General features: G+C 42.2%; 1 protein-coding gene across 2 annotated transcripts in view; it reads left to right on the forward strand.

Annotated features, from left to right (window-relative positions):
- PRKCH (protein kinase C eta) overlaps positions 1-22,568 on the forward strand; it is a 277,251-nt gene that overhangs the window by 243,889 nt on the left and 10,794 nt on the right. For both annotated transcript variants that reach the window (XM_064292561.1, XM_064292562.1), the window contains exons 11-12: positions 8,908-9,046; positions 9,983-10,171. In XM_064292561.1, the coding sequence (XP_064148631.1) occupies positions 8,908-9,046; positions 9,983-10,171 (328 nt within the window). The remainder of the gene's footprint in view (positions 1-8,907; positions 9,047-9,982; positions 10,172-22,568) is intronic.

The following is a 22,568-nucleotide window of genomic DNA, read 5'->3' on the forward strand; positions in this document are numbered from 1 at the left end:
GTGTTAGTTGGTGAAGTCCTCTCAGGAGACAATCTGTCAGGAGGATTTGTCTGCAACACCACTAGATAGAAGGGAGCGTATATGTTGTAATGGGTCATGAGCCCAAGCCTTGGAGGTAAGCAGAACTGAGTTCTAAATTCTGCCTTTACCACTCACTAGCTATATGACCTTGGGCTAGTACCTACTTCATAAGGTTGTTTTGAGGACAAAAATAAGATAGTACAGATAAAGCACTTAGCATTTATTCAGTATATGTTAGTTTTTTGGATGCCATGATTATTACTCTTATTATCCTCAAAAGATTTTTTCAGGTTTTCGAGATACACACAGACACATACACACGACAAATGAGCAAACAGACAATAGTATTGACTGTAGATTTTATAATATTAAGGAATTATTTATTTTAAAAGTTTTTAGCTGTGATACTGGTATCAAAGTTGTATTTTATTAAAGAATTGTCTTTTAGATACAAATATGAAAATATTTTTAGATGATATGATTTGATGTCTTCAATTTGCTTCAAAATAATCTGAAAAAATGAGTCAGAAAAGAAGTAGATGTATAGATGAAACAAGATTGGGCATGCCTATGATGGGTATGGACCCCTGGTGGTGCAGTGGTCAAGAGCTTGGCTGCTAACCAAAAGGTCAGCATTTCGAATCCACCAGCTGCTCCTTGGAAGCCCTATGGGGCAGTTCTTCTCTGTTCCAAAGGGTCACTATGAGTTGGAATTGACTTGATGGCAACAGGTTTGGTTTTTGTTTATTTGGTGTTTTTTTTTTTTTTTTTGTAATGCTTATGTGAGGAGTGTTATATTATCCTATATACTTTTATGTATGCTTGAAATTGTCCATGACAAAAAGTTCAAAAAATAACACTAAAAGTGGTTACTGAATGTGACTAGACCCCTAGATTCATTCTTGTTTATAGAGCCAACTTTCAACTCACTCTCCTTTATATTTTTTGGCGGAGTAACTGATTCCATTGATCTAAGCAGTAAGACTCATGTCATTCTATTTTATTATTCGCAGAATAGCTCATGGTGGAAACAAAATAAATTCAATTTCTGAATCTCCTTTTTGTTCAACCACTTGGGAATCCTCTCTGAAACTACTGTGGGCATTTTAAGTAACCCTCATTACCCAGCAAGAACAATGGACCTTTCAGGCAATCAGAGATGATAGAATAACTCTTTCTACCCTCCTATGCTGGCATGACAAAAGTATAGCTATTAAATACTGGTGCTTAATGAGCTAATGAATGGCGAACCCATAATCGTGTTTTGGCATCTTGTGATCTGAGCCTCTGCCCTGTATGAACTTGTAATCTTCGTTGTATAGCCTTGTTAAGTTTGGCTGCTGAGCCACATGTTGGCACAGGAGGATGAGGAACTCAGAAGCCAAAACCTGACTTCTGCATATTTTAAATTAAAGTCAAGAGTCATAAACAAAACCCGTTGCCGTCGAGTCGATTCCGACTCATAGCGACCCTATAGGACAGAGTAGAACTGCCCCATGTGGTTTCCAAGGAGCACCTGGTGGATTCGAACTGCTGACCTTTTGGTTAGCAGCCGTAGCTCTTAACCGCTATACTACCAGGGTTTCATAGGGGACCATTTTTTTTTTCCTCTTTTTTGCACCCCCTTCCTTTTTTTTTTGTCCCCCCCAATAAAGGTAATTATTTACCTTTAGAGTAGAAGCTGACCATGGCCATAAATGGCCCTGCAAGCTTTGTATTTGTTTGACCAACCCTCTCTAAGTTTTGCTCTTCCATTTGAATACAAGCCAGCACAGTAGAAGGTATTGTACTGGGGTTTTCGTTGCTTTATAACTGCCTCTCCTAAATAGGTTTCTCTTATACAGCCTCACTAAAGAAAAGAATTTGAACTTATATTTCAGGATTCTTCTTTTCCCTCTGGGACCTATTTCTAAGGGTGAAGCACATGACTTTTTATAAGTTTAATTACTTTGGAAAAAGGGTCTCAGTGAGGTTTATGGAATTTCCTTCCTTCCTCTAATATAAGACAGGTTCTGAGCTGCCCAGGGTGACCCCACTGTTATCCTTCTGAAATGCTCCGATCATCTCTTTGCTCAATATTTTCTGCCAGTACTGAGCTGGAGCTAGAGAGGAGTAAGGCCCAACCCCTGCAAATGGAGAAGACAGATACAGACAGATGCCTTCTGGAATACAGTGCAGGGTGCACTGTCATGGAGGCATGAACCAGAGTTGACGGTGGCTGTGGAACCCTGGTGGTATAGTGGTTAAGAACTCGGCTACTAATCAAAAGTTCAGCAGTTCAAATCCACCAGCCACTCCTTGGAAACCCTATGTAGCAGTTCTACTCTGTCCTACAGAGTCACTATGAGTCAGAACCAACTGCATGGTACCTAATAACAACAACATGTTTGTCTGGAGGAGTTCTTGGGTGGTGCAGATGGTTGATGTGCTCAGCTACTAACCAAAAGATTGGAGGTTCAAGTCCACCCAGATGTGCCTCAGAAGAAAGGCCTGGTGATCTATTTCAAAAAAAATCAGCCATTGAAAACCCTATGGAGCACATGGAACACAGCTGTACTCTGACACACACGGGGTCTCCATGAATTGCAGTCAACATGATGGTCACCAGTATGTCTGGAAAAATCAGGAAAAACCTCACAGTGGAGATGCGCAGTATTAGAAATGAGGACAGAACTGAAGCCTGTGATTATATTGCATCTTTAATAGAACCCTCTTGGGATCCCATCTTGAGAGTTTTGTCCTGTTAGGAACACTTGGTAAAAAGCCAGTAATGGCATTTCCCCCAGGGCCTGTACAGTTCTGACACTGCCTGAAACTAGGCTGCAAAGTCAGGCTAACGTGTATGATCTGCCTGTGTGGCCTCGGGGATTCTGCGACTGGGGTAGATCCCATCTCCTTGGTTGCTCAGGTCTGTCTTCTGAAAAATGAGGCTGTGTTCCTAGATCTCTTTGCAGAGAGGATTGTGACGGGCGGCTTACAGAACTAACTGCAAAGCACTTTTCTCTCCCTGACAACCCCTGCTCCCCATGACAGTAGCCGAAAAACCTCTTACCTGGGATGTTAGTCGAAAGCTCTCTTGAGCAATCGCAGGTCAGCTGTTGTGGGTTTCTGTTAGCACTTCTTCCTGTTGCCCGAGAAAATCTTCCCCAAAACCTTAGCAGGCATAATGGCTTCAGGAGAATTCAGAAACTCAGTAACCTTGTTTGGAAATGAGGGAAAATCAGAGTGTTCTGGGCTCGGGTACAGATCCGCAGGAACCCGGACTGCTGGGCTAAAGCATGGTGTTGATAAAGGCAAGCTCACAGGCACAGTTCATTGTGGCCCTGATTCTTCCTGGGGATCCAGGTTGTAATCGCTCACTTCAGCCAGCTGCCTCACTAATGTTTGCCGTCAGTCTCAGAGAAACTGGACAGCGGGCACCCGTAGGCCTCTTAAGTCTGAAACCACCTCTGGCAGCAGCTTTCCTCACGTGTAGGTGACCACCGTCATCATCACCATCCCTGCACTCTTCCAATTCCAGCGTCACGTGGGTTAAATAAGTTTTGCTCATTTTGTGTATGTGTGGCTAGGAAATAGTTTCCACAAATCATATCTCATGGGAAACAGCCCTTGTGTAGCAAGTAGAAAGATTCTGAATGTAGAAGGGGTTGGGAGGCTGATTTGGGGGCACAGGCCAAGTTTGATTTAGAGGCAGGGAAGGTCTGCTTTGCTAAGTGGGCTTGCAGGTACTCAGCACACCTTGGTGTTACACCTGCCCTCCCCTGTTCCACAGGAGCCCAAAGAAGGTCCATTCTGTTTTCCCATTGATCTGTGCCAGGAAAAGCCTGTTAAATTAACCACACTTATCGGGTTCCTGGAAGACAGAACTTTGTTTTCATTCCTGGGCATGTCCCTGTGACCACCGTGGATCTGTGCGTGGTCAGGCTATATCAACTCACAGGCTGCTGTGGGAACTGGTCACACCAGTCCTGTCATCACGTCCTCCTCCAAGCCCACAACATGATACAGGGCTAGACAGAGGCCAGTTTTTTCCCTTGGGCCAAGGAGGCCAACAGATCTTTTATTCTCAGATCAGGAATAGGAAAATGGAGCCATGAGAGCCCCTTCATAACCCCCTGTGAGCCTGAAGCTTCAGAAGAGCAGTCGGCTCCAGCCACAGTGACAATACCAGTGAGGGAGCACCCCACTCCCAACTGAATTTAAGTAGGAGGACCAAGTCCATGGTGGCCACACACACACTGGCTTAGTTGCAGCCCCAAGGCTGGACAGTCACCTGCAGCACCTGCGTGATGTGCAGCTGGCTTCTCACTGAGGTTTGCCTCTGACCATATAATTCCTTAAAAAAGCAGTCTTAATTGCTCCAAATTGGAAGCAACCAGTATGTCCTCCAATAGGTGAATGTTAAAACAGACTGTGTACATCCATACAATGGAGTATTATTCAGCAATAAAAAGAAAGGAGCTATCAAGCCACAACATGACATGGAGGAACATATTGCTAAGTGAAAGAAGCCAGTCCAAAAAAGCTACGTGCTGGGTGAGTATCGTGTAGGGTCTTAAAAGCTTATAAGCGGCCATCTAAGATACTCCCCTGATCTCACCCCGCTGGGAGCAAGAGAGAATGAAGAAAACCAAAGACACAAGGGAAAGATTAGTCTAAAGCACTAATGGACCACAACTACCACGGCCTCCGCCAGACTGAGTCCAGCACAACTAGATGGTACCCAGCTACCAGCACTGACTGCCCTGTTAGGAATCACAATAGATGGTCCCGGACAGAGCTGAAGAAAAATGTAGGACAAAACTCTAACTCACAAAAAAAGACCAGATTTGCCGGCCTGACAGAGACTGAAGAAACCCCGAGAGTATGGCCCCCAGACACCCTTTTAGCTCAGTAATGAAGTCACTCCTGAGGTTCACCCTTAAACCAAAGTTTAGGCCCATAAAACAAAAAGAGACTAAAGGGGCACACCGGCCCAGGGGCAAGGATGAGAAGGCAGGAGGGGACAGGAAAGCTGGTAATAAGGAACCCAAGATCGAGAAGGGAGAGTGTTGACATATCGTGAGGGTTGATAACCAGTGTCAAAAAACAATATGTGTACTAATTGTTTAATGAGAAGCCAGTTTTGTAAACCTTCATCTAAAGTACAATAATTTTAAAAAGAGAGGAAAGAAGAGCTATGTACTGTGTAATTCCAACTGTATGACATCTGGAAAGGGTACAACTATAGACCAGTGCAGTGAAAATATCAGTGGGTGACGGGGGTTCAGAGGGAGGTGGGGAGGAATGAATAAGTGGAGCACAGGACATTTTTACGGTGGGGAAGCTATTCTGTATGATACTGTAATGGTGGACTCATGATCTTATGCATTTGTCATAGGAGAAAATCCATGGGACTGTACAACCCAAAGTGTGAACCCTAACCTAAACTGTGGACTTTAGTTGATAATAATGTATCGATATCAGTTCATTAATGATCACAAATGTACCACATAAACGCAAGACTTGAATGATAGGACAAACAGTGTGCAGGGAGGATAAAGAGCGTATAGGAACTTTCTATACTTCCTGTGTGTGTTTTTTTTTTTTTTAAAGTCTATTAAAAAAAAAAAAAAAAGAAACCAAAGAATAAATGTATCACCCAATAGGCAAGGTTGCTTCTCTCATCCTCTGAAGACTGTGGCTGGGAGGCCGGCACTGGTGTCAGTCTGCGGGGCCCTGCCCCAAGCTCCCTCTGTAACAGTGCTGGGCATAAGTGGCAATGGAGAGCAAGGAGCAAGAAGCCTGTGTTGGCGAGGGGAGTGTTTTCGGAAAGCACTGTTTTTTTTCTTTTTTAAATTTTATTGCCGTAAAGCATATATAACGAAAAATTGCCATCTTAACCATTTTTTAGAGTATGATCCAGTGATAGTCTTTACATTCATCATGTTGTAAAACCATCACCATTATCCTTTCCAATTTTTTTTTTAATCACCCAAACAGAAACTCAGTATATCTTAATCAAAAAATCCCCATTCCTCACCTCCCTCCAGTCCCTATTGTTGTATGCCCTCAAGTTGATTCCAACTCATAGCAACTATATAGGACAGAGTAGAACGTCCCCATAGGGTTTCCTAGGCTGAAACCTTTAAGAGAACAGATCACCAGGTCTTTTCTCCCGCAGAACAGCAAGTGAATTTGAACTGCTGACCTTTCAGTTAGCAGCAGAGCACTTAACCATTGCACCACCAGATCTCCTTTCCAGCCCCTCGTAACCACTAATGAACTTTTGCCTCGTGCATTTTCCTATCCTACATTTGCCTGCTTCACGTAAGTGAGATCATATGATATGTGTCCTTTTGTGTCTGACTTATTTTACTCTGTATAATGTTTCCAAGGGATCACTGGGAGCTATTATCCATATGACAGGGTGTATCAGAACTTCATTTCTCTTTATGGTTGAGTAAAATTCCATTATATGGAAATACCACATTTTGTTTGTTCATTCATCTGTTGATGGACACTTGGTTTTTTTCTACCTTTTGGCTATTGTGAATAATGCTGCAATGAACATTGGTGTGCAAGTATCTGTTTGAGTCCCTGCTTTCAATTCTTTCGGGGATATACCCCGAATTGCTGGATCGTATGGTAATTTTTGGTTTAAGTTTTTGAGAAACTGCCAAACTGTTTTACACATACTGCTTTTTATTTGCAGTTTTACCAGTATCCAGTCTTGTCCCTGCCTGTGCCAAGGCTGCCGGGGCTTCTTACCAAACACTGCTGCTGCTGAAAACTCACTTCCCTCAAGTAGATTCTGCCATTAGGAGTTGAGAGAGGAGTGGAAAGTGCCCTTGTCCTGGGCTTGCCAGAATCCATTAGGCACCCCTGTGTACCTGGGTTACACCCAAACCCAACAAACCCTGTCCTTACTCCTTTTTGTCCTTTTCCTGGTTATTAACATACCCACCAACCCATTGAACCCATTTGCCTCCTGTCCCTGGTCCACCTCTAAGTAATCATCAAGCCGTATTACCAATTTTGCTTTTACTCTACTGACTGATCCCTTACTTGCCATTCGTTTTGCCACTTACCCTAGTTCAAGTCATCACCATCTCTTCCTTGGGCTATCTCAGCCACCTTCAGCTGGGAACCTTTTACTCCCTTAATTAGAGAGCTTCAGTGGACCCCTTTTGTCTGATATATAAATGTCAGTTTTTCTTAGCATGGCATTCAGGACTTTTCACAGATTGGATCTAATTTTCTTCAGCCCTGGGACCTTCATTGGTCCCAGTGATCCCATGCTGGCCCCCATCAGCCTCACTACACCCTGTGGGGTTCCCACAGCCTGCCATGTACGTCCGCACCTTGGAACCTGCTCTTGTGTGTTTTTTCCATCTATCTGGCCACGGCAACATCCCACATCCCCCTTTTCTGAGTAGAAAACTCTGGCGCATGCTTTAAGACTCAATTTCCACTTCTATTGAGAACTATTCCTCTCTCTTACCAGAAAACCAAACCCGTTGCTGTTGAGTCAATTCCAACTCATAGCAACCCTATAGGACAGAGTAGAGCTGCCCCATAGAGTTTCCAAGGAGTGCTTGGTGGATTCAAACTGCTGACCTTTTGGTTCGCAGCCGTACCACTTAACCACTACTCCATTAGGGTTTCCTTTCTGTCATGGATCAAATTATGTCCCCCCCAAAATGTGTGTATCAACTTGGTTAGGCCATGATCCCCAGTATTGTGTGGTTGTCCTCCATTTTGTGATGGTGATTTTATGTTGAGAAGATTAGGGTGGGATTGTAACACCACCCTTACCCAGGTCACCTCCCTGATCCAAGGTAAAGAGAGTTTCCCTGGGCTGTGCCCTGTACCACCTTTTATCTCACAAGAGGTAAAAACAAACAAGCAAGCAGAGAGATGAGGACCTCACACTACCAAGAAAGAAGCACCGGGAGCAGAGTGCGTCCTTTGGACTCGGAGTCCCTGCGTGAAGAAGCTCCTACTCCGGGGGAACATTGATGAGAAGGCCAACAGAGAGGGACAGCTTTCCCCTGAAGCTGATGCCCTGAATTTGGACTTTTAACCTGCTTTACTGTGAGGAAATAAATTACTCTTTGTTAAAGCCATCCACTTGTGATATTTCTGTTATAGCAGCACTAGATGACTAAGATACTCTCTCTTACCAGAAGGAATTAATTGTTCCCTCTTAATGTTTTTCTCACAGCTTTTGGTTTGTACTTCCATTGTACCACCTGTATTATACAAGAGCTGTTGGTTATATGTATATATATTTTGAACATGCATTTATTGAGTGTACTACTTTAGGCAGTGAACCAAATCAACCTGTTCCTTACCCTCATAGAGCTTATAGTCTAGAAAATATCTGTCTCCACATTACATTGTGAGTTCCTTGGGGATAAAGATCATCTTTGTACATTTGATGCCTGTCATAGTCCCTAACACAGTAGTCACTTGATGAATGAATGCTCATCAAGTGAACGCCAACGGGCAGAGATGGGTGCCAGAGTGGAGGATGGGGGAAGGGACAGCGGGTGGATTACTTATGGACACAGGTAAGTGGGAATCCTGAAAAGGTCACATTGTGTCCTCAGTCTAAAGGGCAGCCTAGTCTTTTTATATGTAGTTAGCCTATTCCTATGGACTCATCATCTAGGAACTCTGAGGCAAATTCTGAGTCTTGATCTAAGCTTTTGTCACCGATAGTCTGGAGCCCTGGAGAGCCTGGATGGCAATGATCATGAGCATTTTATACCCCACAGACATTCTTTTTGAAGGAAAGCTCACTCAGTCGCACCAGACCACACTATGGTCTGAGTTCCCATCCCCTGAGCCAGTTCTTCCAGGAAGATGGCCTATCACATGCTGCTATTTTTTTTATTTCAGAGATCTGAAATTGGACAACGTCCTGTTGGACCACGAGGGCCACTGTAAACTGGCAGACTTTGGAATGTGCAAGGAGGGGATCTGTAATGGTGTCACCACGGCAACATTCTGTGGCACGCCCGACTATATTGCCCCAGAGGTGAGTGCGGTGACTTGCTGCAGCTTTTGAAATTCGAGCTCCACAATAACTCTGACAGGAAATACCACAGGCTGCTTTGTGCTGCAGCGTTGTGGGCAGGGCAGGAAAGCTGAGGCCTCCAGGCCAGCCAGCTTAGGGCTTGTTGTTTGAATGATGGCTGAAAATGGCCTACCCAGTGCCATCGAGTCGATTCCCACTCATAGTGACCTTATAGGTACTTCTAAATAGGAATTGGAGTTTTTTTTTTCTTTTTTTTTTAACTTTGCAGTTGCTATAGCCTTTAGCCGTGAATGAGGACAAGGTATGCTGCACTTACAGCTATTTATTTTTTTCTTGGTCTCCACTCAGTGCTTTAATCCTAGCTCTACTTAGCAGAACTACAGAAGAGCTCTTGAATTGTTCCCATATAAGTGAGCTTAGTCTTCTCTTCCTTCTAACAGTTGCCATTGCTGTCAAGTCAGTTCCATCTCATGATGACCCCATGTCAGAACTATGCTCTGTAGGGCTTTTAATAGCTGATTTTCCAGAAGTAGGTCACCAGGCCTTTCTTCCAAGGTACCTCTGGGTGGACTCCAACCTCCATCCTTTCAGTTAGCAACCAAGGGCATTAACCATTTATACTACCCAAGGACTCCCCTATTCCTTATAGACTGATATATTTCCAAAACTCTTCTTGTTTTGGAGCCTCATGTGCCCTTACCTTGTCCTGGCACAGACCATTAGCTAATCCGACCATAAATGTTTGGTCAGACCTACATGAGAAGGTGCCTCCACATTGACCACAGGGAGAACAGCCCACTCCATAAAGGTGGAACGAAACATATGCCAGCAAAGGAGACTTCATTTTCTTATTTTGATATTTCCTAATCTATTCTTCCCCCTAGTTGTTTACTACCAGATGCACATAGCATTTCTAATGTTGCCTCCTTGGCACAGATCCTGCAGGAGATGCTCTACGGACCTGCCGTGGATTGGTGGGCAATGGGCGTGTTGCTCTACGAGATGCTCTGTGGGCATGCACCCTTTGAGGCCGAGAACGAAGATGACCTCTTTGAGGCCATACTGAATGACGAAGTGGTCTACCCTACCTGGCTCCATGAAGATGCCACCGGGATCCTAAAATCTGTAAGTTTGGCTTCACCCACCAGCTTCTGACCTACTGCAAACCAGCCTGTCGTATGTGTTTCTTAGGTCTTTTTTTAATACTTCCCAACAGCAAGCTGCCAGCTCCAACCAAAATGTGTGTTTTAATTTAAAGAAACACAGAACCAGAGTTCTGTCAGGCTGGGTCTTCTTTTATGCAATACTTATTTCTGGGCCAACTGCAATAGCAATTGATAGCTTTGTTTGCCATGTGTCAAGTATTCCTAGCACTTGTGGCTTTAGTTTAGGTGCGGTGCTGCTCCCTTTCACTCAGTCCACAGCAGGCCACCTCCAGGTCTGTTATGATGTTGTGTTTCCATCAGCAATGTCCAAGGAACAGAGTGAAGGGGCTTTTCTCTTAATGCTGGGAGTGGAGAAGGGAGGTTTTCCAAACCTCTGTAGTTCTTTTTTGCCTCCATGTTATCCTTGTGCAAGGCAGATGCCAGGCTCAAGATTCAGATGTAACATGAATAATGTCGAGGAAGTCTTTTCTGCATGTATTCAAATCTCTATGTTGAAAGCCTTACTTTGAAGTGAGGAAGAAATAAGAAATTGGTGCCTTTATGTTTAAAATAAGACATCACACATAATTTGGGTCAATTCCATAACCACATTAAAAACCAAAAACTAAACCCATTGCCATCGAGTCAATTCTGACTCATAACGACGCCATAGGACAGAGTAAAACTGTGCCATAGGGTTCCCAAGGCTGTAATCTTTACAGGAACAGACTGCCACATCTGTCTCCTTTGGAGAGGCTGGTGGGCTTGAATCACCAACCTTTCGGTTAGCAGCCAAGTGATTAGCCACTGTGCCACCAGGGCTTCTCATAACCATAGTAGTTGAGGTAAAAAAAAAATACATATATATTATCACCTATTATGGGGTATAAAGGTGAATAAAAGATCAGTTCTTCAAGCCAGGAAAAAATCAGAATCATCCATCTAGTAATATCTATATGATAAGAATTACTTTTCTTCTAGTCACATCCTTTCCAGTGATTTGAGACAAAAAGCTAAAGTTGGGAAATACTAATTATCTTGCTGAAGAACTTGCCTTCACTTAAAAATCTCAAGCCATATCACTGGTGCCATTTCAAGAACATTTCATATGCAGGTCATTCTGTACTGGAACTGAAGGGAGGGTTGTCCCTGAGAATTTTCTGCATCACAACAAGAAAAATAATCAGAAATCCTTCCTGGGCACAAATTGCCAAGTGGACTGTAATTCATAATTCATAACTTGATTCCCAAGTCCAGGTGCCAATACTTTCCTGAAATCAAGGAAGCACACGTCTCATATAAATAAGAGTGAAGAGCTTTAAGTCTCTACTAAAACGTCTGCTATCTAGCATATTTTCACAAGAACAATTTATTTGTATATTTAGTAGAAATTTTAGACCGAGGAAACCAAGGATATGGCTTTTTTAATTTTTATGAATAAAAAAATCAGGGAGAAGGGCTTGTCTTGTAAATTTGTGCCATATAAGTTTCTTAACTACAGGGAAGTTTACTCCCCTAGGTTGGCCATGACCTAGGCTGTGATAACGCAACCTCATCGTGCTCCAGAGTCTGGATTACTTTGTATCACTAGGTTCCCAGTTCCATGGCCCAGGATCTATTGCCTTGTGAGTCTCAAGGCATTTCAACCGCCTATGGCCTGCAACAACCACAGTTATAATTCTAACGTTTTTCATGATGAACATATTTAGTCCTGTTAAAAAAATTTTTTTTTAATTTAGCATTTTTTATTATAGTGAAAATATACACAACAAAACATACACCAATTCAAAAATTTCTACGTGTATAATTTAGTGACACTGACTACATTCTTCATATTGTGCGACCATTCTCCCTGTCCTTTTCCAAAGTATTCCACCACCATTAACATAAACTCACTGCCCTCTAAGCAAAAACTCCCCTTTGGCCCCTCCTTTTCACCCCTGGTAACCACCAATAGTTTTCGGTTTCTATATATTTGCTTATTTCCTGTAAGTGAGATCATATAGTATTTGTCCTTTGCAATGACTAATTTTGCTTAGCGTAATGTTTTCAAGGTTCATCAATCTTGTGGCATGTATCAGAACTACATTTCTCATTATGGTTGAGTAATATTCCATTGTATGTGTATACCATATTTTTTTTTGTCCATTCATCTGTTGATGGACATTTTGGTTGTTTTTATCTTTTGGCTATTTTGAATAAGACTGCAATGAGCACTTGGTGTATACTTTAGCATTTTTAATATTTAAAGCTTAAGAGACAGGCCCCAGAGTTTATAATTCAAATGAAGATTCTTGTTGAAGCTATAAAGAAATGCATATATGTGTTGTTGGCGTTGGTTTATAACCGTCAGATAGAAAATCAAAGATAGTTTGTGCCTCAAGGAACTTTAATTTTCTCATTTAGGGATTAATAGTCTAGTTCAGTGTTTCTCTAACATATAAGTACCTCAGACCTTTTGAATGTAAGACGATTAGAGACCTTGAGAGGTCATATCACCATGTGGGTTGGGCATCACTCATATGTGTTTTCAGTTTTTTCTTCAAATTTCTAGCAGTCCTAAACCTCAGTCCAGTGCTTCAGGATCATCTAAAGAGAGTCGTACGCAACACTAAATTAGAGACCTACATCCAGTCCAGCCTTTTCAGAAGCTAGAACAGAAACTAAGAAAGGTTAAGATTCAGTTGGAAATGTTTATTTACACCGTTTCTCCTTAACCAGTTACACCCAATTATTTTAAGCTGTATCTTTGATATAAAGATTAGTATTTTGGGTAACTAGAGCAAAACCTCATATCTGAGTAATAACCTCCACAATCTTTTCTGAGAGAGAACAGCCTCTGGTGTCTAAAGAGATAATAATCTTCAGCAGAGACAGAGTTGTTCCCTCACCGTGCAGATTCACTTGTGGGTAGCTGTGAACATCCACATTTCCTTTATTTCAGCTCCTTCTAATGGCAGCTAGTGTGTCGGATAGAGGCAGCACCTGAGATGGTTTTGTGTCATTTATGTAGCACTGATTTTCCTAAATGGCACTCAGGGTTCTTCATGGGGCCTCCTCTTCATAGTGCTAAAGAAGGAGCATGAGTTTCAACCCCACAGTTCCAGACATGCATCCCAGCTCTGGTACATGATGACTGAGTGACCTTGATGAGCTACTCGCCTCTCTGAATCTCAGGGTCCTTGTTTATAAAAAACAGACGATAAAATCCATGTCATACATTTATTGCCAGAATTGAATGAAATAATATACATAAACCACCTAGGTACACAATAAGCATTTCCTCTCTTCCTCTTCCAAAAAGTGTGTCAAAAATAATTTTCTGAGAAACACTTGAGATTTGTCAGATAAAATTACTAGAAAATGCTCAATGAGAGGATATCAGGGACAATTGTGTACATTTCAGCATCTATGACTAAAATTGCCTTGTATGCATGCAAAAGCTGGACAATGAATAAAGAAGACTGGAGAAGAATTGGTGCCTTTGAATTATGGAGTGAGTGAAGAATATTGAATATCCCACGGACTGCCAGAACGAACAAATCTGTCTTGGAAGAAGTACAGTCAGAATGCTCTTTAGAAATGAGGATGGCAAGACTTCATCTCACATACTTTGGACATATTATCAGGAGACACCAGTCCCTGGAGAAGGACATCATGCTTAATAAAGTACAGGGTGAATGAAAGAGAGGAGGATCCTCAACAAGATGGATAGACACAGTGGCTGCAGTGATGGGCTAAAGCATAGCAACGATTGTGAGGATGGCAAAGGACAGGACAATGTTTCGTTCTGTTGTACCTAGGGTTGCTATGAGTTGAAGCCAACTCAACAGCATCTAATAACAACGTGAATAAAAATAAAAAGCTTAAATGCTGTAGATGAGGAAATTCAGATATCCTTTTCAGAGGACTGAGATACATTTAACGGAAGTGAGACAAGGGAAAGAAAGAAAACCAAGCAGTTAAGAGCATTCAAGACCTGAGAAACACTGAAGAGCTAAGGGCATCAGAGCATGGTGGTTAAGAACCTGCCTCCATGGCAAAGCTGTCTGAGGGCAAATCTTGGCTCTCTTTTTCTGGCTGCATGACCTTGGGCAATTTGGGTAATTTTGCCACACCTCAGTTTCATCACCTGTACAGTTGGGGTAAATACCACCAGGTCTACTGCATGGATGACAGGAGACAGTGTGTAGGTACTGCTTGAAGCAGTGTTCAGCACAGAGTCCACGCTCAGGAAGTGGTCAGCACTGTTGTCAGGGAGAACTTGACACCCGAAATGACTTTTAGACTTCTTGCCCTTATCTCTGAAAAAGTATCACTTTCTATTTGTTTATTATGAGAAGCGTTCAAGATATCAAGTCATAGTTCATAAACCATTCAGACCCATTTCTGGTTCTGATTGAGACTTGATTTAATTTGAAAAACATACCATAGTCCTTTTATTGCTAGAAGGAAACTTGGAGATTGTCCACTCTAATCCCCTTGTTGTAAGGATGAGGAAACTGTAAAGCCCAGAGAAGTTGTGACTCCCCAAAGGCACATTACTTGAAACAAACATCCACAACAACAGAAACGGATTGAATCCAGATTCTCCCAACACCCAGCCTAGGGACCTGACCCGGACTGTATCTGGCCCGTCCCCATTATATCTTCTACTTTCCATTAACAAGTGACTTTTACCCTCAGAGTCCCACATTCCTAGTGCCCAAATCACTCCCTGGTGTGATCATTTCCTGTTGTACAAGGAAGATTAGCCACGAAGGAAGCTGTGTGCTGTGTACTTCCTATCTGTGTGGCAGGAATCTCTCACTTATTCAGCTTTCAATAAAGTAAGATATAATGTTATGGTAATGACCAGTTGTAATGTTATCTTTTAAAATTGTGCGTTTGAATAACGCTGTAATGCCAGAAATAATTATTATTCTTTTGATCTCAGAAAAGAGTCTGTGTTTCTGGAAAGAGAAGCTCATGTATTGGGAATTCAGAATCCATGTTCAGTTCAACTCAGCAAATACTTGTTGATGACCTCCCTTTGCTTGGCTAAGTGCTGGAAATGCAAAGATGAAAATAAATGGTCCACTTATGTTGCTTACAGTCAAGGAAGAATGAGGACATATAAATGAATACTTAGAACACTGCCAAGGAGGAATGATTAAAACTCTCTGTGGGCAAGGACAGGGAAGGTAACATAAGGACAAGACAGAGAAAGTGACATTTAAGCTGGATGCTGAGGAACAAATAAGAGTTCAGTCAGGTAGACACAGGGGAGAGGAATATTCTAGGTGGAGGCAATAACTTGTTCAAAGCCTCAGAGGCATAAAGTAGCATGATGTTCAAAGAACTGCAGTTACCAGTTCTGTACAGTTGGAGTGTTAAGTGCAGGTGAGGGACAATGGAAGATCCATTTAGCTCAGGTAGACTTTGATGGGTCCGGGGGACATTTAGGAAGCGGCGTCTACTTAGCAGTTGATCACATGGGTCTGGAACTCCAAAATAGGTTTGAAGATTATCACTGTAGCAGAGTAGTGAGAACCATGGGAGTGGACAATGACTACTGAAAAGGGCCAAGAGTAAAAAGAGGGTGGAGGATGGGACCTGGACACACCAGTGTTTAAGGGGTGGCCATGGAAGAGGACTCAATGAAGAGGACAAGAAAGAATGACTTCAGGTTTGATAAACATCCAAATCTGCAACATGACCAGTAGCTTTACTTCTGGTGAAACAAGCCAGTGGTTGTGTGCATGATTTAGCCAGAAACTGATGCCCAGCAGTAACTTTTGATTGGGATCAAATGGTTCAAGTCGAGGTAACCTAGAGCTTAGGGAGTTAGGTAAATTGAGACATTTGTGAGGACTCTGAACAAGCTTTCATTTTGCTGTACAATTCCTACACTGGAGGCCTTTTTCCAGAATTTTGTGACCACCTATGATCAGGTGGAAACCCTGATGGCGTAGTGGTTAAGAGCTGTGGCTGCTAACCAAAAGGTCAACAGTTTGAATCCACCAAGCGCTCCTTGGAAACCCTTTGGGGCAGTTCTACTCTGTCCTGTAGGGTCACTATGAGCCGGAATCGACTTGATGGCAACGGGTTTGGTTTTGGGTTTTTTATGATCAGGCAATGTGGAAGCCTGGTGACTCTAAGAGTTGCTAATGTTCGATTGTTGAGTCCATTGGGTGGTGTCTTGCACAGGCCTAAAAACAGTAGTGAAGTCGTAAGTGCTAAGTTTGTAATGGAGTGTAACCACTTCTCTTTACCCTTACTTTTGTAGAGCTTTGTGACTAGTAGAACATACATGTAGGATTACAGAGCCGGAAGATCCTTAAAAACATTTTGTCCAAATCCCTGTTTGATAGATGGGAAAGCTAAGGCCCAGAGAGGTAAAGTGACTTCAGTCATTAGGAGGGTTAAATGTGGTAGAATGGAAAGAATACACACTGGCTTTGGGGTCAGGAGACCTTGTTCTCCTTCTACCCACTGCTCTTCATTCTCTACCTCTGTAAAGCAGCGATGATAACATCTGCAGTACCCACTCCAGATGAGATCACATACATGATACAAGAGTACATTACTGTAATTGGTAAGTTGTGAATAGTGAGTTCACAACACACTTAGTGATGTTATTATCCTCATCCTTTCCTTGAACAATCCAGTAACAGTATCAAGATTATTAATGCTGAATCGCACATGAAGCTGTGTTAGGTTTATTTCATGAGAGAATTGTGTTTGTTTTCCAGGCACTTTCCATCTAAACCAGACACATACATGTGGGGTGTACATAGCCAAATAGATACTGATGTGAAAAAGTATAATTACATAAGTAACTAGGTAATTACAATTTGATGAGAAAAAAGTTCAAGAGAGCAAAACAAAAACAAAAGCTTTGAGAACAAATAACATGCAGACTAACCTGATCTGGGCCGTCAGGGAAGGCCATCCTGAGTAGATGACATTTAGACTGAGAACTAAAGGCTGAAAAGAAACTAGTGAGGCTTAGCTGTATGCAAAGGTCCTAAGAAAGAAGTCCGTTTAAGTAACTCTGTGGCTGGAGTGTGATGAGCAAAGAGGTTGGGACAATGACAGTTTTTAAAGATGAGGCCGAAGAAACAGCTAGGTTGCGAAGGACATTGCAGGCCATATGAAGAAGTTTGTCCATTATCTTAAGTGCCAAGATAAGTCATTAAAGGATTTTAAGTAAGCACAAGTGATAAGATCTTTTTTTCATGTTTAAAAGATCATTCTGGTTATTGGATAAAGAATGGATCAAACAGACTGAAGTATTTTCAGATGAAATCATATCTGGGATTTCTTTCAAAATAGTCCAGAATTGGAAGGTGGAGAACAGATGAAGCAATACTGGACATAAGTCAGTGATTGTCAAGACTGGCTGATGGCTTTATTAGGGTTCAGTTTATTATCCTCTCTGCTTTTATATGTTTAAAATTTTCCAGAATGGAAAGTTGTTAAAAATCAACATATGAATGGATGTTTTATGTAAATTCAAAGTATATGTGTGGGCCTATAAACATTTCTAGGCAGTGAAGAAAAAAAGTGGACTGACTTTTCATGAATAAAGCAAAGTGGTTTAACAATACAAATATACAGAAAAAGGGAATTGTGTGTGCCATGTATTAGTTGTCCAGTGGAACCCAGCTACATCTTTTGATTCCCAGTAAGAGACTTAGGTTTCTGGACTGGGGGCCTTTGTCACCCCAGTCATTTTTATACTATAGGCAAAATGATCACTGGTTTTAGCACACTCATTTCTTCAGCAACCCAGAACAGTTTCCATGTCTTTTCAAGAAGTGTCCCTCAACCTCAAGTCAGCACTCAGTGTACCCCAGGAAACACTTTTAACAAATAGAAAAGACACCAGAGCAGGAGGGAGCCCTTGCTGGTAAGCTCCACCCCAGGCTGCTAGCCTTGCAACCCTGTGCACCCCTTTTCTTCCTGGCTGGGTTTGCTCTTCCTACCAGAGAGGAAGGAAGAGCCACGATCTCCAAGCTAGCCCTTCGCATCCCTCTTACAACAGCCTCAGCATGGTGGGTCATCTCTACCTGGCTTCCTGAGATTTCATGATGACATTTTCTTGGAATACAAGATCAGGACTGTTCCTGGAACTGGTGTTTTCTGGTTACTTGGCTTTGTTTTGTTTTGTTTTGTTTTATCTTCAAAAGAAAAAGCTTTCTGAATTCCCTCTTACCTTTTTAAATTAAAGACATTATTACTATTCCATATCTGGGTACCGTGGTGGTATAGTGGTTAAGTGCTATGGCTGCCAACCAAAAGGTCAGCAGTTCAAATCCACCAGGCGCTCCTTGGAAACTCTGTGAGGTGGTTGTACTCTGACCTACAGGGTTGCTATGAGTCGGAATCGACTCAACGGCAATGGGTACAGGTATATCTGGGGAAACTATTTGGATATCCATTTATATAACATACCCGAGATTCACAGATGGTAAGGACCTCAGGGCTTCATCTGATATAATGGTGTAAACGAGTCCCCTGAATTTAGGGCGGGGGAGAGGGTGTTCTTGTCCAGCGTTCCACAGTAAGTAAGCGGTTGGACAGGACTGAAACCAACATCTTCTGATTTCTAACCCAAGGTTACTTTCCTACACTGGCCCTTCCCATCAGCGCCTGTACCACACCTACCGCCCCTAAGATGGTGAACATTTGAGTTCTTTGTACATAGATGTCCAAGCATTTCATCTGGACTTAGAGGGCAAAGGACCTGGGAGAATACTTGCCACAGAGCACAGATCAGTTGGGCGATGGTTGGGGCTTCTACTTGACAAACAACAAAAAAATCTAAATTATTAACCTGTGATCCTTTTAACTAAAAATAACCGTAGCGTATGGGGTGGGGTGGGAGGGAGGTAGAATGCAGTGGGAAAACTTTTGTTGTTGTTGTTTGCCCTTTTGTCTCTCTCATTTCTAATCTTCACTTTTCTTCACTTTAAACGTCTGTGTGATATATTCACATGTGCCTCCTCCAAGAGCAAAACAACCCCAGCCCCCGTTCTCAAAGAATAGATTATAAAAACTGGCAACATCCACAGAAGTTAACAGGGAAGAAACTCCCGAAGGTACACACGTTTGTGTAAAGACCAGGTAGAGGCTTTCCAGATCACTGACTTTAAAGGTGATTTTTTTTTTTTTTTTTTTTTTTGGCTTTTCACTTAGTTTAGGAAGAAAAACAAGATGTTTTCTTGTTGCTCACCATGTTACCACATGTCATAGGCTGGCACTAAATCAAATGCTGATAATAGGATATAAAAGGAAATATTTAGTTTGCTTAAAACTGCCAAGATTGGGCTGAGTTTTGCGTTCACCTAGCTCCAGAAAGACTTGGGAAAGTCCCCAGCAAGGCCGTAGAGCTTAGGGAGTTGATGCACTGTTGCAGAGGTTACCCTCCTCTGCTAAATCAGCACCCCTGAAGTCACATGGCTCAGTGCTGACTCAGGTGAGTCAACACCCTTTTCTCAGAGCTCACACAGGTGACTGGGTTAAATAAGCACTGAAGGGAAGTTGGTGCATTCTCCTCAGCCACCTTTGACAGTTCTGGAGACGTTGTAAACTTGGCATCAGAAGGTGATTATAAAGTGCTTTTGTTACTAAGCTTTATGGAAATTAAAGTGTATCTATGCGTGTGGGTGTATCTGTCATCAAACCTATCAGATTTTATCATCCGTGCATTGTCTGCTGGAGTCCTGTTTGCCTCTGTGCACAAAAGGGGAACCCAATTAATTCTGGAATCCTCTTTTAGCTGTGTGTCCCACATCTGTCACCAGGCAGTTGACTAGAGCCATTCAAAGAGATCAGCCTTGAGTTTAAAAAAAAAAAAAACCCAGTGCCTTGAGTTTTAGCCTCTCCATTTCCCTACTTTCCTCTGGGTAGAAGATGGAATGCTCTAGGGAGTGACCAGAAGGTGATCAGCTAATAGGAGTTTGAGGAAGAGGAGGAAAAACTGGGACCCAGATTGTTAGAGCAGGTCTTTCGAACACTGTTAGAAAAAAAGTTATCCAAAGATACTTTAACAAGAGGAATGGTTACTATGCAACTGGCAGCCATTTGCCAGGACTGGAGTTCCCGTATGAGAAAATGGAACTGCTCCAGAAGACTCTTGCTGAAGCTCTTAGTGTGGGTAACACCTTTCAGAAATGTAGCATTTACCCACAGATAGATCAAGGTCAATGGTGTCAGAAAACAGAAAAACATTAACATATTTATCTTCCCAGAGATTTCATATTTGGCCTTTTTTTTTTTTTTTTTATCATATAGCTTATATTAAAGTTAATGTTCTCAAGTTCCTTCCCCCTTGCTACTTTCTAAGTTTCCTAAGAGTAGAAATCATAACATTTTACTTGTGGCTGGCAGTGTGAAGGATTATTTTTCTTTTTTTCTTTTAACGGAACACTAATAGCACTTGGAAACCCTGGTGGCGTAGTGGCTAAGAGCTATGACTGCTAACCAAGAGGTCGATGGTTCAAATCCACCAGGCACTCCTTGGAAACTTTTTTCTACCCTGTCCTATAGGGTCACTATGAGTCGGGATCAACTTGACAGCAGTGGGTTTGGTTTTTTTAATAGCACTTACCTCTATAGTGTCCATACCTCAGCCAGAAGAGAAAAATGTCAGAAGTTTTGTAGAATGAGCATGGTAACTTTATCCATGTGGAGGTTTGCACCAATGTAGGTGAGTCAGAAGAGCTTCTGTTTTAAGCTGGAAAAATTCTCGTGAAAAGAAGTAGTATGCTTTGCTTTCTTTGTCCTTTCCAACATCAAGGATGTAACAGTGGGTTGTTAAATGTGGTTTGAACACCACAGATAATGCATATCTGGCATAAAGAAGGGCACTGGTCTGGTTTTCCTAAGGAGGAAATAAAGAGTATTGTAGAGTGCTGCTCTGGAGAATCCTTCTTTAGCACTCGCTTATGTTCAATAGCTGTTCTTCGGGAGATCACACACAAAAGGAAGTAGCTTGTTCAGCCTGGGTGTGTGGGGTAGCAACAGCAGGTTGAGCCTCCTTTTCCTTTAATACTGGGGAGTTTCTGGAGAGCAAAGAAACCCGCCCTGTCCACCAGAGCTTCTCGAGACTGGTTTGCCTGGAATAAAATTATATTGGTTAACACTGTTGGCACAAGTGCATGACCTTGGGCTTCCATTTCTGAAACTCACCTCTGACATTTATCTTGTTTTTTTTAAAACAAAATTGTCATGTCATTTGAGTAAAGCTACTAAGATGGCTTGGGATTCAGAGGAAGCAATAATGATTATCTTAAAACACAGGAAAGGGTAAGTGTTGACAGGGAATTGCAAAAAATGCCACACAAAAGTGCTGTTGGATTCCAGTCACAGACAGGCTAGAAGATACTGAGACAAAGCCACTAGGGATTTCGGCCGTGTTCCTTCCCCACTGCAGTACAGCACATTCGTTGTACCAAGTTCCATTATGAGGAAATAGCATTCACTGTGTCGTATGCCTCTGGAAATGTCTCACAGAATATTCTGATGTAGGTCAGTTAAAGCCTATCAGTTAAAACACTGACCATTGGCATTTTCAAATTTATCCACATACTCACTCCTTCAATAACTATCACAGCGAGATCAGCTTAAGCAAGCTTTGTTTCATTTATTTTTCATAAAGGCAAGTCCTCTTCCGACCCCAGGAAAATGTGACATCTCTACCTGAGTGAGTTATGGTCATCTTCAAAATGTCACCTCCCCCACCCCAGGGTTTTAATGATAAACCCTAAAAGGGGAGAAAGAAAGGATAAGATTGTAGACTCTTGCTGTTGGCAGAGACAGTGGAAGGCATTGGTCTTCTTGAACCTGGTGCTGGACAGGTCATCTAGCATCCTTGACAGGTCATTCAGGTTCTGCTTCTAACATTTCTGGTAAGAGAGTCATGTTCCTCCCAGGAAAGCCCTTCCCATTATTTTATGACTTTCAGTGTTAAAAAAAAAAAAAAAAATTTTTTTTTGTTTTAATTTTCTTTATACAAAATATGCCTCCTTTAATTTCCACTCCCAGAATTTATTCTTCCCATTTAGAGCTGCCTGATCCCTCTTCAGTATCAACTTAACAGCAGCGGGTTTGGTTTTTGGTTTTAATCCCTCTTCTAAGGAGCCCTGGTAGTTCAGTCACCGGTAAGTGCTCGGCTGCTAACCAAGAGGTCGGCAGTTTGAACCTACCAGACACTCCGTGGGAGAAAGATGTGGCAGTCTGCTTCTGTAAGGATTACACCCTTGGAAAACCATGGGGCAGTTCTGCTTTGCCCTATATGGTCCCTATGAGTCAGAATCGACTCAGCAGCAGTGGGTTTGGGTTTTTTGGTAAATCCCTCTTCTAAAGAGCCCTGGTGGCACAGAGGTTAA

This window comes from Loxodonta africana, chromosome 10 (assembly GCF_030014295.1).
Source record: "Loxodonta africana isolate mLoxAfr1 chromosome 10, mLoxAfr1.hap2, whole genome shotgun sequence".
NCBI classification, from domain to species: Eukaryota; Metazoa; Chordata; class Mammalia; order Proboscidea; family Elephantidae; genus Loxodonta; species Loxodonta africana.